The sequence below is a fragment of the Phalacrocorax carbo genome, chromosome 16 (assembly GCF_963921805.1).
Source record: "Phalacrocorax carbo chromosome 16, bPhaCar2.1, whole genome shotgun sequence".
Taxonomy (NCBI): Eukaryota; Metazoa; Chordata; class Aves; order Suliformes; family Phalacrocoracidae; genus Phalacrocorax; species Phalacrocorax carbo.
In genome coordinates, this window is record NC_087528.1 from 1,429,208 (window position 1) to 1,444,346 (window position 15,139).

At 49.4% G+C, this 15,139-nt stretch overlaps 1 protein-coding gene across 6 annotated transcripts in view; it reads right to left on the minus strand.

The window, feature by feature from the left end:
• Positions 1–2,895: 2,895 nt before the first annotated feature.
• The window catches only part of UNK (unk zinc finger), a 46,351-nt gene continuing 34,107 nt past the window's right edge, over positions 2,896–15,139 (minus strand). For 4 of the 6 annotated variants that reach the window (XM_064466854.1, XM_064466853.1, XM_064466858.1 and 1 more), the window contains 6 exons: positions 14,523–14,697; positions 13,273–13,374; positions 11,565–11,753; positions 8,499–8,680; positions 7,716–7,973; positions 2,896–7,314 (listed from right to left, as the gene is read on the minus strand). In XM_064466854.1, the coding sequence (XP_064322924.1) occupies positions 7,159–7,314; positions 7,716–7,973; positions 8,499–8,680; positions 11,565–11,753; positions 13,273–13,374; positions 14,523–14,697 (1,062 nt within the window). In that variant the 3' untranslated portion in view covers positions 2,896–7,158. The remainder of the gene's footprint in view (positions 7,315–7,715; positions 7,974–8,498; positions 8,681–11,564; positions 11,754–13,272; positions 13,375–14,522; positions 14,698–15,139) is intronic. The other 2 variants (XM_064466856.1, XM_064466857.1) reach the window with 2 other exon arrangements.

Here is a 15,139-nt window from a genome sequence, read left to right on the forward strand (position 1 = left end):
TGCCACCACCCAGCAGCGCCCGAGGCAGGAGGGGCTGAGCACGCAGCACGGCCAGTGCCCGTCGAGCCGCTGGCGGAGCCGGGGTTTGGCCTGCGAAAGAGCCCGATGAGCTGCACATCAAGCCGAGATCTGGCTCAGGCACGGCAAAAGGCTTTTAGGGTGGGTGATGCCTGGTGGTTTGGTGATGAAGAAAGGGGCCCAGGCAGAGATGTGTGTCCTCGGGGCTGCTCGGTGCTGGGCAAGAGGGGTGGGAGCAGGAGCCAGCCCTGCCCAGCGTGGCACTGCCGGCCCCAGGCCTGGCACCCCCCTGTGCAGCCGGTCCGGCTCTGTGCTTTGGGGGATGGTTTGTGCTTCTTTGGTTTGGTTTGTTTTTTTTTTTAAATGCACATAGCTCTCATGTGTGTATTTATTGTATTTCACCACCAATCATGCCAGCCTGGGGGTGCTTGCTGGAGCGGAGAGCCCAGGAGCTTGGGCAGCAATGAAGAGCATCATCAGCCAAACCAGGCGGCGACTGGGGCTGCGGAGAGCCCAGAGGCGGCGGGCAGGGCGCCGGCATTGCCCGCAGCCCGGGCCGGGCACCGGCGTCCCTCTGCCGCAGCACGCAGGGGACGGCGGTGGGCAGCGGCGCCGCAGGGTGCGTCGCCCGTGGGGCGGCCCAGCAAACGTGCCCGGCGGGGCGGGCGATTGCTGAGTAGTTCGGGGCTTGTTTTAGCTGCAATTAGTAGTAGTTATAAATCTGGAGCTGCCTCTGCCCCCACCCTGCCAAGGGGGTGGCTGTGCTTGAGCTGCAGTGGGTCCCTGGGACCTGCTGCGTCCCGGGGAATTAAAAGCATCGCCCTCCTGGTTGCCGGAGCACCAGCTGCTTTCTCGGTGGGCTGAGCAATCGCTGGGTCAATTCAGGTCAAGCCCTCGATGTGGGGATGGGGCGGGGCGGGTGGGGAGGAAAATGCTCCTTTGCTCTCTATGTGACACGGCCTGGCTCATCCAAACCCACAGCAGGAGGGATTAAGGAGCTGATTGCTCACAAGGAAGCCATTTGCTGGCTTAAATAGCTCGTTTCAGTGCCCCCTTTTAGCTCTGCAGAGAAATAGGCTTTGGGGGTGGTGGTGTCTGTGCTTGCAGAGAAGCTGCGGGCCCAGGGCATCATTCCTGCCGGGCTGCTGCCGCTGCCCCCGGAGAGAGGAAACCCCACGCCTGCACGCTGCAGCTAATGCGGTGCTGGCACCTGCGAGCCACCGGCCCCACGCGCTGTTGCAAGGCTTAGCTCAGGGGGCTGCAGGTCTGAGCGTGGTTTAGCTTATTTTTAGCTGTACAGTTAGAAACCGGTGTCTTCTAACGTGCTCTGGGCTGACCGTGGCCCAGGCTGTCCGCGCCGCAGCCGACGGCGTGTCCCAGCAAGCAGGTGGCACAGGCTAACCTCTGGTTTGAGGTGGTTTGCTCTCTATTAGCCAAGGTGGTTTAGCTCGATTTTTGCTCAGCACCAGGCAGCTGTGTGGCTCTTTTCCCACACCCACCCCCCCAAAAGAAATCACGCCCTTTGCAGAGAAAGCCTAACTAAAACATAAATGATCAGAGCGTAACTAACCCCATGGGCCAGAAGGAGAATAGCCTAAGGATTTTTTAAAAAAATATACATTGAAGCACACAAAACCAGCTCCTGGCAAATGCAAGACTGAGGAGGAAGGCACCCCCACCATCATCCTGGTGGTGGAGAACCCCCGCCCAGGCAGGGTGCTGCCGGGCGCGCGGCGGGGCAGGCACGTCGCTGTGTTGCGTTACTAATAACCTAAGTCGGGTGATTGGGGTTATTGCTGTGGTTGGCCTAAAGGCAAGTGGTTGATGCACCTTCGAAGCATTAATTAGACCAAAACTCCAAGGTGATTCCTGGATCCGTACGTAACGCACGTCCTTGCGGGTGCCCACGCGCGACCCTACGCGTGTATCCCCCCGCAGCTACGCGGGCGCCGGCCGCCCGGCTCTGTGGGAGATGCTTAGCGATCCCTTCTTGCCCAGACCAAGACCCTGGGTGATAAAACATGCTTTGCTCTGTGGTGTTACCCTTTCCAAAGGAGTCTCAGCCCCCCGCCCCCCACCTAACCACACTGCATCGGCTCTCCCCCCTTCCCCTGCACCTCGATCATAAAGGTGAAGGGCAACGCCCCCCCCCTCCCCCGAAAAGGGGGCTCGAGCCAGAAGGGAGCGCAGGAAGGAATTATTGGTCGTGAGAAAGGGAGAAGGCAAAACTTGCCATGGAGATGTATTTGATCTGGTTTGGGGTTTTTTTTTTTGGAGAGCTTCACTTTTACTCTGCCCCAGTGAGGGCACATCTGGGGGGCTGCGGCCAGTTCTGGGCCCCCCAGGTCAAGAAGGGCAGGGAGCTGCTGGAGCAAGGCCAGCGCAGAGCTGCCAAGGGGATCAGGGGCTGGAGCATCTCCCTGGTGAGGAAAGGCTGAGAGACCTGGGTCTGTTCAGCCTGGAGAAGAGAAGGCTGAGGGGGGTCTCATCAATGCCTATAAATATCTGAAGGGTGGGTGTCAGGGGGATGGGGCTGGGCTCTTTTCAGCGGTGCCCAACGCCAGGCCAAGGGGCCACGGGCACAAGCTGGAACACGGGAAGTTCCCCCTGAACATGAGGACAAACCCCTTCCCTGTGCGGGTGCCAGAGCAGGGGCACAGGCTGCCCAGAGAGGCTGTGGGGTCCCTTCCCTGGAGACATTCACCCCCCGCCTGGACGCGGCCCTGTGCCCCTGCTCTGGGGGTGCCTGCTCAAGCAGCGGTGGGACGGGGTGAGCCCCAGGGGTCCCTGCCAACCCCCTCCGTTCTGTGATTCTGTGACTTCTCCACACCTCCCCAAGCCCCAGAGCAGGGCGCAGGGCTGCACATACACCCCGGGCACGCATGCGCGCACACACACGCACACACTGCTTTATTATATATATTTTTTTTCTTAGCAAAAAAATAAAAATTTATTGTCCTCTAAAAAAAAAAATCCATCCTGCCCTTGGAAACTGTGACACAGATTGAGTTCTTTCCAGCCCCACATGCAAATTCACTCTGCCAAGAAAAGAGTCTAAACCAGGTTTCCGACAGCCAAAACACATATTTACAGAGTACGAGAGAACGACAGCTGAAATCACAGTTCTATACATGGAATCAACAACACGTTTTACGCACCACCGATCACCATTCTGCCAACTTCTACACGGACTGGGGCGCTTCTGCCCAGTGCCCTTCCTCCCGGGGAAAGCGGGGAAGAGACTGGTCAAGAATTGCCACCAGAAATACTGCAGTGTGTATTATTATTATTATTTTTTAAAACATATACTGTATTTATTTCATTTTAACATTGGAAGCTACGGAGTGGGGAAGCCCCAGAAATCTCTCCGATGCAGTCACTACTTTGCAGGAATACTTCACCTTTAAAATACTAGGTTTTACATCAGTAACACATATTTTGCTGTTGGCCATCACTCTCAGGATTATTATAATTCTGGAGGAAAACACTGGTAATATCCTTCCTTCTCAGATGGGGGGAAAAGGAGAAAGAGAGGACGTTCAGCGGCTGGTGGAACAGCAATGAGTTACTGAGTCCGTTCAGCATTACGGGCTTCCTCCCAGCGTAAGGACTTCTCTCCACGGTCTCAGCTGCACAAGCCTTGCCAGCGGCTCAGGTTCAGCTTCAGAGATGTACAGAGCGTATAAAACCCTTCGGCAGGGGAGCGGCCGCAGCGACTCCCCTTCGGGGGAAGGTCTGCTTAAGGAAAATGTTGTGCTCCAGCTGAGCGCTTCCCCCGTCCCTCCCGCGCCACAGCTGGCACGCCGCTCCCGTATCTACGGCCGGAGATGATCTAAAAGTGGTCCTGTTAGCCCAAAGCGATGCCAAAATTCTTCAGCTCCTGGCTATTGTCTACAGCTCTAGCCTTGCTTTCCGATATCTATCTACCCAGGACAGTGTTGTCTTAAGCCATCTGCTTCTACATTGTTTTTCCATAATAATGTAAAAGTTTATTGACCTTCGAGATACTGTGGTTTCACAACACAGCTGAGACTCCCCTTCCCCCAGCTCTTAGCTCGGAAGCGTCCGACCTGCACCATTAGTCACCAAGGTCAACACTTCCTAAGCTCCCAGAGATTTGGGGAGGAAAAAGTCATTATCCAATAAGGAGTCTGTGCGAAGAGGCAGGGCCCGGGCGCGTTCCCGGCTGTTCCCCAACAGCCGGCCGGGCTGCTCACCCAGAAGCCTTGCGGACCAAAAACTTCGTTTTGAAGCACAACTCGGCCAAAAAAAGCCCCCAAAACCTGACGTGTTACTGCGCGTCCTGTAAAAGGGAGCTCCTGCTTCAGAAGGAAGCGTGACAGTACATCACAGGGGCTGTACATCTTAGCACCGGGTTTATTTCAGCAAGACTCTTTTTTACACCACGCAGAAGCCGACCATAGGCTCTCGAGCAGCGCTGCGATTACGGCTTGTCCGTCCTTCCTGCCTGGGGCGGGTCAGAAACGCCCCCCTTCGCCCCTGCTCTCCCCTCACTCCGTTATGCGACAATTTCATAAGTGGCCCCCCAAAATATTCACAAAATTCGCAAAGATGAAGTTCTCTCTTCCATCTGATGCTTAAGAACGTAATTCACATTTCAGATATTTTTTTTTTTCCTAAAGCAGCAAACAAATTAATAGAAACCTAAATTTAGGAAGTGTTTCTTGAAGAACCAGAGGAAAGCGAGAAACAGCCTATGTGCTTGTGCAAAGAGAGTGCTGAGATACGCTGGGGTGGGGGCGCGGGAAGGGGCTAGTGCTGATCCCTTCGGGCCATTCCGCCACGAGTGCAGTGTGGCAACGGAAAGTTAGAATTTAAGGGCCACAAAGGGATGAAGTTTTGAATTCTTTGGTCCTTCGGTATAAGTTTTAAAACAGAGAAACTGTTTTACTCAAAAGGGAAAAAAAAAAAACGTTTTCTCTGGCCTGGAATTTTCAATTTTCCTTGTACCCCCCTGCCTAAACCACGTGCCCCCAGGGAAACGCCCTAGAGCCCAGAGCCCCGCGCGTGGCCGCGACCGCACGGGCGCGGGGCAGCCGGAGCTGCCGCCGGCGGGCAGGTTTTGGCGGAAGAGAAGGGACAGAGGGAAGCGCGCCCGAGGGCATCAGATGCAGTCACGGAGCCGGCGCCGGGCAGCGCTGAGGCAGGAGGGAGAGCCCACAAACCACCACGCTAATCCACGGTAACTTACAAACCAGTCGCCAAAAGCGGCTGATCAGCTCTGGTTCTTATAAATATTGAAGACCTGATTCAAGAGTTTATTTCCTATGATTTAAGTTAGTTACAAAAACTTTTTAGTAGATTTTTATCTTAGTTGGGCTTTTTACCTTTTTCCCCTGCTTTTTTTGTTTATTTTATTATTTTTTTTTAAAAAAAGAAATGTTCATGTATTTTAATAAAAGGTCTTCCCTTAAGAACAGACCAAGGCAGATGTGCTGCCCCATGGCACAGACATTCAAAGGCTATAACCAAACAACATAGCCACAATAGTCACTCAACAGTGTCTCTCCATAAAAAAAACAAATTTAAAAAACTGATGCTAGTTACAATAAAATACACATGGAAAAAAAAAAAAGCATTTTTACCAAAAAACCCCAAAACAAGTTAATGGGAAAAACATAAAAAAAGAACTACACAGAGCTGCACTTACGAGATCATCTGGGAATGCATATTAACCCCTTCCATGTAAAGGAAAGGTGGAATTATGGAAGCAAACCTAATTATGCCTTTGCATTAAATATGAAGCTTTCTGAGAGGCTCCGGTAAAAACTCGGTTTTCCTACAACAGTGGGCTGCCAGAGGTTCCAGTGCTTTTCCAGGTCAGGGAGGGGTAGCACAGGCAGCCTCCCCGTGCAAAATAAAAAGGTTTAGTCAACCGAGTGGCCTTTTGGTTGAGATCCCAGCAGGTTACTGCAATCCACCTGATGTAAAAATCCAATGGACACACCGGTAAGGAAAGTCACAGGAAAGCTCAGCTACCGGGCAGGTCTAAGCTGGCGTCTCTTTCTCACGCTGGACTTTCCCTGTCACCACGGGCACACACGATCTCTAGCGTGGGGGCTGCTGGACCCAGCAGCCCACAGACCATCCTTGAGGTGCTGACACAGACGACGGCGACTGTGCAACACAAGTGTCCTCAGACTACCTGGAATTGCTTCACGCGTTCCAGCGGTGACTGCGAATCAGGTCCCTGTGGCTAAAACAGAATTAATCTGGCCTGACACAGTGAAAAGCCTCTAGACAGCCACCAAAGGAGTGCCTGGAGAGAACTAACCTCTGCATCCGTATTTCTTTCATAAAGGGCTTTAGCTGACACGAGGGCAATACTCTAAGGCTGCTCAGGCCTGGAACACGTTAGCTGTACCAGCAATGAACACTAGTCACTGAATTTTGGGGCTCGGCTTGCTCTAGGTCCAATACTTTTTCTTTTTTTTTTTTTCTCTCTTTTCTTCTTTTCATACAAATATACAAAGAGTGTAAAAAAAATTTAAAAAGCGAACTTTGCTGATTAAATGACAGACAAAGTTCCTGCACATTCAGAGATCGGCAACGTGAGGCCCACCAGGCAGGCACCCAGCGGAGCTTCCATCAGGGAGGACGGCTTTAACCAAGCTGGGTCAGCGAAAGAGCAGGGAGACCGAAGACATGAACAAGTCATTTCAATCCACCTCGATCCTCCCCGTGATCTCAACTCTTCCTCTGGAAAGCACGTGGAAGCCCCTCTTGCCCACTCTAAATCCTTCTGGAAATAGTCAAAAATTTGTTATCACCTAAATAGAAAAGAGGAGAAACACAGACTCTTTGCAAATGGCCCTTTGATCTGTATTAAAACAGCTCTCAAAGTTCCTCAAGAGTTAGAATTAGTGGGGCACGGGTGAGGGGCAGTTTAGATACGGGATGTAAAATATTAAAAAGTGCTCTGCAACTAATTTTTGTTTTATGTGTGTATGTGTGTGCGTGTGCATATATATATACATACACAGACATGCACATACACACACATATATACATATATATATATACACATACATATATATATGTACACATACATATATATGTACGTATGTATAAAGTTAAAAAGTTCTATACGATATGATCGGAACAAGCGTCCTTGGAAGGTCACGACTGGAGAGAGTGGGGCCTGTTGGGATGGCAGATGGGGCACTCGCCCTCCTCGGCGCACGTTTCACACAGCACTGCGTGTTGGCACGGTAACACCACCCGGTTCTCCTCCTGACACTTAAGGCATTTCACTGACTGCATCTGAAATACCGCCTGCAAGAGAGGGGGACAGGGCAGAACGTAAGTATCGAAGCCACAAAGCAAAGGGGCTCCCGTCCTGTGCTCGGCAGTTTGGGGAACAGCAAGGAGGCAGCAGGGGAAGGGCGTGCGGCTGTCCGCCCGTTCGTCCTCTGAAGCAAAAGCAAAGCAGCACAGCATGATGTCTTTTAGGACCTTTAGGATCAACAGAGCAGCTTTGGTTGACTTGAACTCTGTACTTTAGGCACAAAAAAGAGGTATTTTCCTGTAAGCTGGCTAAAACTCACTTTGGCTACATCCACACGGAACTGCTTTGATAGGCTGCTGATTTCTGGCTGTATTAAAGAAAAGGGAAAAAAGCTGCGATCCGTAGGAGCAGAGAGCAAGGCCCTGCCCGGCAAATCCCTGGCACTCACCTTATCGACTTTCTCCAGGTTTGCCCGCAGCTGTTTCTGAAGGGTGTAAAGCGAAGAGAGTGAGAGCGTTTCCAGGTCGGAGAAGGAGCGCAGAAACTGAGGGTCCTGGCCTGTGTGGATCCTTTCCAGCTCCTCCTGCAGTTTCTTCACTTGCAGCTCCAAGGCTTCCCTCTGCTCCCGGGCCAGTTCACATTCCATGTTAGCTGTGTTGGCGCGATCATTTGCTTCCTCTGCCTCCTTTTTCCAAGCATCACAAGCCTACGGGTTCCGACAAAGAGGGTAAAAGAAGCAGTCTGAAAACTTGGTCAGCCTCCGAGAGAGGCAAAAATACCCATTTCCATACGCTCCTCGCCAGGAAAGTGTCCTGTCCAATCTGCCCCGTTCCCAAGGTCTGAAACTCCCATGGAGCTTTGCTCACTCCAGATACCCGATCTGGTTGGGCTGTGGTTCTTATTTGGCTCACGCCGTTAAGGGGACGAACTTTGCGTACCAGCAAATTGTCATGGATCTGAGGCCACTGGCACGTCTAATAGACTGTCCAGCACTTCGGTGCCTCTGTTATGGCACCTGGCCTTGCACTCCCAGCATCTGAACACATCAGGCACAGTGATTCAGTCCCTCCTTCCACGGGAGAAGAAAGAATAGGAATGCTTGAGAGAACCTGTTTGTAAAACCTACAGCTCTTCCCATCACCTCAATATCTGGAAAGCTCCTGTTGAAAGGCTGACACCCTCCTACTCCTTTACGCTGCCTAATCCCTCTTCCCAGGAGTTGCCCACGTACCTGTTTGGCTTGTTTCCAAGACTCTTCCCACTGCTTTATTGTGCCGTTGGCTTCATCCAGTTCTTGCCGTAGCCGTGCCAGCTCCGCAGCACCTGGACCTGACAGAAATGCAGGTGAGGTACTGGGCGAAAAACTCCCCGAAGCAAAGTGTTCCCATATGCTGCTGTTCATCCCATTTAAACCTGTTTCACAGGGAAATAGAGAGGGTTACGTCACAGGTGCTGGCAACTTCCCCATTTCCTCCCTACCCCTGTGAAATCCAGGATTCAAAAAAGTGTACACAGGAAAGAGGAGATCACCTTAAGGATTACTTTCAGTCCCAGGACCCAGGAGTCCGTCACAGAGTGACTTTATATGGGAAGTTTTACACCATTAGGCCTCATCTTTAATGACATAGGGAGGACCCAGGAAACTGAGTGGAGGCAACTTTTAAACCAGGCTGTTTTTAGAAGCATCTGTTTTACAGCAGAGCTGCCTACCAGCTTGCACCCCCCTTCTCACATGAGAGCCTCCTAACTGCTTCCTACCTTCCCACTTTGCTGTGCAGCACAGCCACCAGCGCTGGTGAACAGGCCGGTTCCCACAGCCGACCCAGGCCGTGCTTCCCCTCACGTTATACCCCTGGAAAACTTCTGGTTTTGCCTCCTCAGCTTGGTGCTTAGAAAAGGAGTCACTTCCCAAACTGTGAGACTAAAATGGGCCAATGTCACTGCTGTTTGCATATGTAAGGAACAGCACTAACTGGAAAACCCTGTTTATTAACAAGTGGAGGCGATAGGATATACATCAGCTTCATCCCCTTCCGAGTTCTAGTTTAAAGCTAGCCACTGCCACCAGAGGAGACTAACCAACCAACCCTTCCCTATTTTAGCTTGTTCAAACAATTTCTCTTTTCAGGAAGAAATTCAAGGCTTAGGAGACAAAGGAGTAGAAAACCAGTTGTAAACAAAACTGGCTATTCTTCTCAAATTCCAAGGTCTGTACTCTTTTAATAACAAAAGTAGTTTTACTTCAAACAAGCACCCACACTTTGCACTCAGGGGAGAACTAGTAGGAAAAGCTCACATCGAGACAGAGCTCCTGAGCGATGTGGACTCGTACGCGCACGGCCACGCACCGGTTTGGTTTCAGAGTCATTTTCAGTCCCCTGGGTGGGGACATTCCTAAATCCGGCTGCGTTTGATAATTCTGATCTTAGAGCAGCCGAACTGACTGTGTCTGCAAGCAAGCCCCGGAGCAAATGCCCTGAGGGCCAACCCAGCACCACTTACGTCCCATTTAGTACCAGCCAACACACGCAGTTACAAAAAATACAGCTGAAAAAAATCGTAACTTGTCTTCACCTGAGGCTTAGGTGCATTAACAAGTCATCGAGGTGAGCAACAAGGGCTCAAGCCACTTACCATCGATCTTTCTCAGCTGCTCTGAAGCATGCTCTGTTGAGGGCAGGAAGTTTTAATGGAACCTCAACTCCCATTTTGTTTTTAAAGCTCCAGTTTTCTTGAAAGGGAATCTAGCAGCAAGCAGGATGCTGGCAAGCCACAAATTCTGCCATAATGCTGACCAAGCTTATCCTGTTGTTTCTTTTTACTCTCTCCACCTGCTGTTCTCATTTCACATCTGAAGTAGCAAGCCCCTTTGGTCAGGAACGCCTTCTCCACACGTTTTGCATCTAGCACAGTGGGAACCAGCCCAGGACTAGGTATTTTTAACTCAGATGCAATACAAATAATAGCTACGCACACTACACACTACCTTATGTGCATTCAGCGAGTCACGTGCAATAGCTAGAGTCCAGATTCCCAACTGCTAGGTTACTATTTAAATATCCTATCAAAACCTCAGCAAAAATGGTTTTGTTGTATTCCAGAAAAATAACTCTTTTTCTTAAAAATCAAGTAGTTAAATGCATTTGTGAATTTCCTGCATTTCTTTGGGGTTTTTTATTTGTATAATTACATAGTTAATACAAATGTGACTGCTTAACTTGTTTCTTCTGAAATTAAAAGCAGGCCTTAACAGGAGGTTTTCCTTTTCTTACTGAAATGGGGACGAAAAGCCAGCCTCAACACTAATTAATAGCAGAGGTACCCTCTGATGTCTCTTTTCTTATTACAGTAATCGTAAAAGCTCTGAAAGCCAAACAAATAGCAATCACAAGGCATGGAAGCATGGTTTCGGCCTATGCAAACAAGAGATGCAGTTACACAGATAAGTGCATGCACAGATAGATTACAAAAGCACGTAATCATTTCATTAAGCTGAATATTAAAGTGTATCTCGAATTTGAAGAAGCATGTATGTCTAGTATCAAGAGAGAGAACTATTATTTACTAACAGAAATCAGCAGAGCTCGTGTCACTGCAGCCTTTCAAACAGCTTTATTTCTCAAGGCAACCCTGCATCTTGATGATAAAATAGATTTGGCCCCTCAGTTCCCAGTCCTGCCTGGTACAGCTGAAGCTCCAAAGCAGTTTCTCATCCCTTCAGAGTCCCTCCTACAGGAAACAGATCCTCAGGGCAGCAGGGGGGGAAGGGAGCAAAGAGGACAAAGCTGGAACACTAACTTTTTGCGAAGTCCACACTGCAAAACTGCGTGCAGAGTGGCGCACAGGAGGAAAAAAGTACAATGACCCGAGTCTGCTCTGGAGCTCCCAGAAGGCAATCTGGCCTACAAGCAGTCCCAAGGGCAAACTGCAGCCCCCACCCTAGCTAAGCAAAGCTGAGGACCCAACTCGGAGCTTCGAGTGAAGTGACGTCTCGGCACAGCACTGCTGGCAGGAAAAGGCACAGCTCTGTCCCCTGAAAGGCATCATCAGAGCAAGTCACTTAACCTGTCTCTTTCGCAGCCCAGAAACATAGGAAGTAGAGGGAATTGCTCCCTTGTTGACAAGGTATTGGCTGATTTCTGGTAAAGCAGCTTCTAGAACTGTTGCTGTTCTCATGGGAAGAAGAGATATAAATGGCAGCAGTGAAATAATACATTAAAATTAAAGCTAACTTAAAAGAAAATACTTACATGGCACAGAGAGGCATGTACATGGGACACACACACTGTGCATTTACCTAATGATCCATGAGAAGCTGATGTCCCCAGGAACGTGCTTTCTGATTGGCTTAAGTGTCCCTGGGGCTGATGGAGGAAATGCGATGAGAGGCTGACCGGTGGAGAAGGAGAGGCAGAGTGAAAAGAGGCAGAGCTTCCAAGGGACCCGGGGATATTTACAGGAGCAGAACTTTGCAGCAAACTCCCACCTGGACAAAGAACACACAGAGAGGATGGCTATGTATGACCATGAAGTATGGGCCAGAGCACAGTGCAGGAGTTCAGAGCAGAAGGCGTTAGCTTCCCTCTCTCCTTCCTAAGCCCCTCGGGATTCCCTCCGCTTCTCATCAGTTTCATTCCCCTCTTAGCCTTTAAGAAGAGCACTGAAGCTGCTGTCCCGTCAACCACGTAGGTTAAGACCCTCAGTTCAGCAGGCTACTCTTTCATCGGCCAAAGCAACAAAAGGTTTTCTGAGCAGAGTTCAATCCCTATCAGTCCAGAGAAGATGAATTTGGTATCTGGTGAAATACTTTGTAATGAAAAATTCACCTCTAAAACATGTGCCTCTTCCTTTAATACTTCCAAACAACCCGGAGTGAAAAGATTATCAAGCTGGGTCAGGTCACGATCTTACCCGCTAAAAATCAGTGACTAGCTTTAGTCACTTTAGACATACTTGAGTGCCTGGATCTATCAGTAATTTAAAAAAAAAAAACAACAAAATAAACAAAGCCCAGCCTCCAAAGACATCACACTTCCCTTCCACAAGAAGTCATTCTGTCGGCCACACACAGACTGAGGGAGATCTCAGCCCTGCTCCCCACTCTCTCCTCATCTCCCTTCTTACATCACCAGGTAACACCGAGACCTGACGTGAACGGAGGGGAAAGTAGTGTGGAGGATCTCTAAGCCACTGCAGAAGGGTAGTGGCAGAAGCAGGTCTGTCAGCAGGCACGCACAGTAAACTCCCTGACCAGGCTCTTATCTTTGGCAGGGAAGTGGAAGCGATGCTCTTTAGGGTTTCTCCCACAGGCCCCTTCCCACCTCAGCACAGCTCCAGGCAGCGTAGTTCCCTTGGAAACCTTCAGACCACCAAAGTTTGCTCTCATTCGAAACCTGTCTTACACAGCAAGGGTAGCCAGAAACTACAACCACTTCCAAAAAGCTATGAGACGTTTGGTTTTTCCCTGGACGCTCATTAGAGACAGGTAGAAGCGGCCTTAGCCCACCGCCACGTATTAAAATGAGACAGACACTACAGGAATCAAATCCGCAGATCATGATGACACTCTGTGACAGACAGACAGCATTACCAGGTCAGTAAGTTTCCTGTTACTGCTCGGGAGAGGTTTCTGCTTAAGATGCAAATAGTTATACTTTGGCCTGTTTTTAAAGGTATCAGATGGCTTCTAGAGTCTACTTACACACTAAGGAAGAAAAAAAAAAAAAACAAAAGAGAGAAAGAAAAATAATCAAGCAAGTCCCATTCAGTCTCAAGAAACATCCCAAAGACACCTGGGCCCAATGGCAAGAACTCAGCTCTGCTAGTCAATGAGGGCAAGCTTTGACTTCAAAGGTGCTCAGCGGTTGCCAGAGTTTGTTATAATTGCTGTTTTAACCAATGGTATTTTGGGACTGGTTTTAGAGCTTTGTTGGGCTGGCTCCACTGAGGTGACTGGGCAACACTGCTTGGCAGAAGATAAAGAAAGCTCTGTTGCTTTCATGTACCTATCATGATGCCACTCGTGTGGGGCACTGTGCTGCTGTCAAATGTCTTCTCCAGGGCAGCCACTCCGAATTCATTCAGGTCCAGGTCATCCAAGGCAGACTCTGCCAGACACAGAGGTACCAATTATGTTATAAAGGACCAACAACTTCAAGAGATAGGATGGCCCAAAGAGCCTACATGCAGAGGAGCCTTCGCTCTCTATTTGTCAGCCTGCACAGCCCTACTCTCCGCCCTGTGCAACGCTGCTCTTAACTGGTTTGGCAGAGTGTCATGGGCAGCTTTTCAGTTCCGGTTCTTTTGACTGATCTGATTTCTCTTTGTCTCAAAGCATTCCCAAACTCTATACGAAAACAAAAACTGTGATGAAATAACAGCAGTTCCCATAAGTCTTCCCCAAACTGCTCTTTCAAGTCTGTCCCTAATATGCAATAACACTGGCTTAGGACATGTCTGGGTCTGGCTTGTGCTTCGTCCCTACTTTGCTGAAGAGCCACTCAGAAAAGAAATACCAGTAGAAGGGAACACTTGAAAATCATCTCTGAGGTTCAAAGATGAGGTAAAATAAAGAAAGCTTATGAATGCCTGCAAATCTTGTATCTCTTTAAACGTGCCTCATCACTAATCATGATCAATATAATTCCATCCCACACATACCCACTCATTTCTATTATTAACAAATTAGTGAGATCACCTCAGAAACGTTAGATTAAAAAAAAAAACTAAAAAACCAAAAACCACCACAACCAGGTGACCAGAAAACCTGTACCTGTCTAGAAGGAGTGGTTCCACTCTCTGGACTCTCCTGTTCTCCTTTTTCTTACAGCCTCCGTCCCACACTCTATGAAGGGCAAGTCCTTGCAACCTACCTGGTGGTAGGCCTTGCTATAAAATTGCCATTTAGAATGTAAGGGGTTGTAGCTGTGGAAAATGCCCCCCTGATTTCCTGCCTACTGCAAGACCTCCTGATCATTTGACAAACCTAAAACTAAGGCCCTTTACACCATCTGACATTCTGAATAAGTGGCTCAGAGGCCTTCTGTTGGTCCCATGGGTGAATTTCATCTGTAATGACCTGCAGAAAACATCAGATGTGTCACAGTCACAGAAAAAGCTTACAGCCTCAGGAATCTGCCAGCACTGACAGATGAAAAACGAGTTCACTGGAACACCCGTGGCTACTCCAAGTCTCATACCTGGTGATCCACGTCTGAGGAAGCCCTATTAGCCTAAGTAAAAAAGGCAGAGTTACCTATGACAGACTCAACGGTGTCACTGGTTGGGTAGAAAGGAAGGGCATTGGCATTCATGCCCGGTATGCTGCTGGTGCCGGCAGGGCTTGGTGGCGTTGCAGCCAGGCTGGAGGTGATACTAGAGGAGATGCTGGATGTCAGTGGGCTCCCCACTGGGAGAATACCCAGTATGTCCTGAAACAAGAATTTTAAAAGGGAGAGAAGGAGGAAATAAAACATCTTTATAGAAGCATCCTTTCAGAAACATGCAGGAATGAGCCAAAGATCAGCAGCAAACCTGTTCTTGCCTGCTTCCAACCTGACAGATGGCTGGTGCTACTGCTGGACTGGGGGTGGGGGAAGAGATTAACAGCTTCTCTTTAATTTCTGCCGACTGTTCTCCATTTCCCCGCCCTCCCCCCAGCATTACAAATATCCTTCAGGCTGCCCCAGAATTAACTCCTGTGACCCACAGGTTGCATGCAATCATAGGGATGGGTCACACAATCACTCACACAGACTTAGCTCAGCACACGACTTAGAACTTGATATTAAATTCTCTTCGCCAAATCCTTGAACTTAGATGACTCCAGAGATCCATTCCAGCTCAATTTTCTGTAATTTGGAGACTCACTCC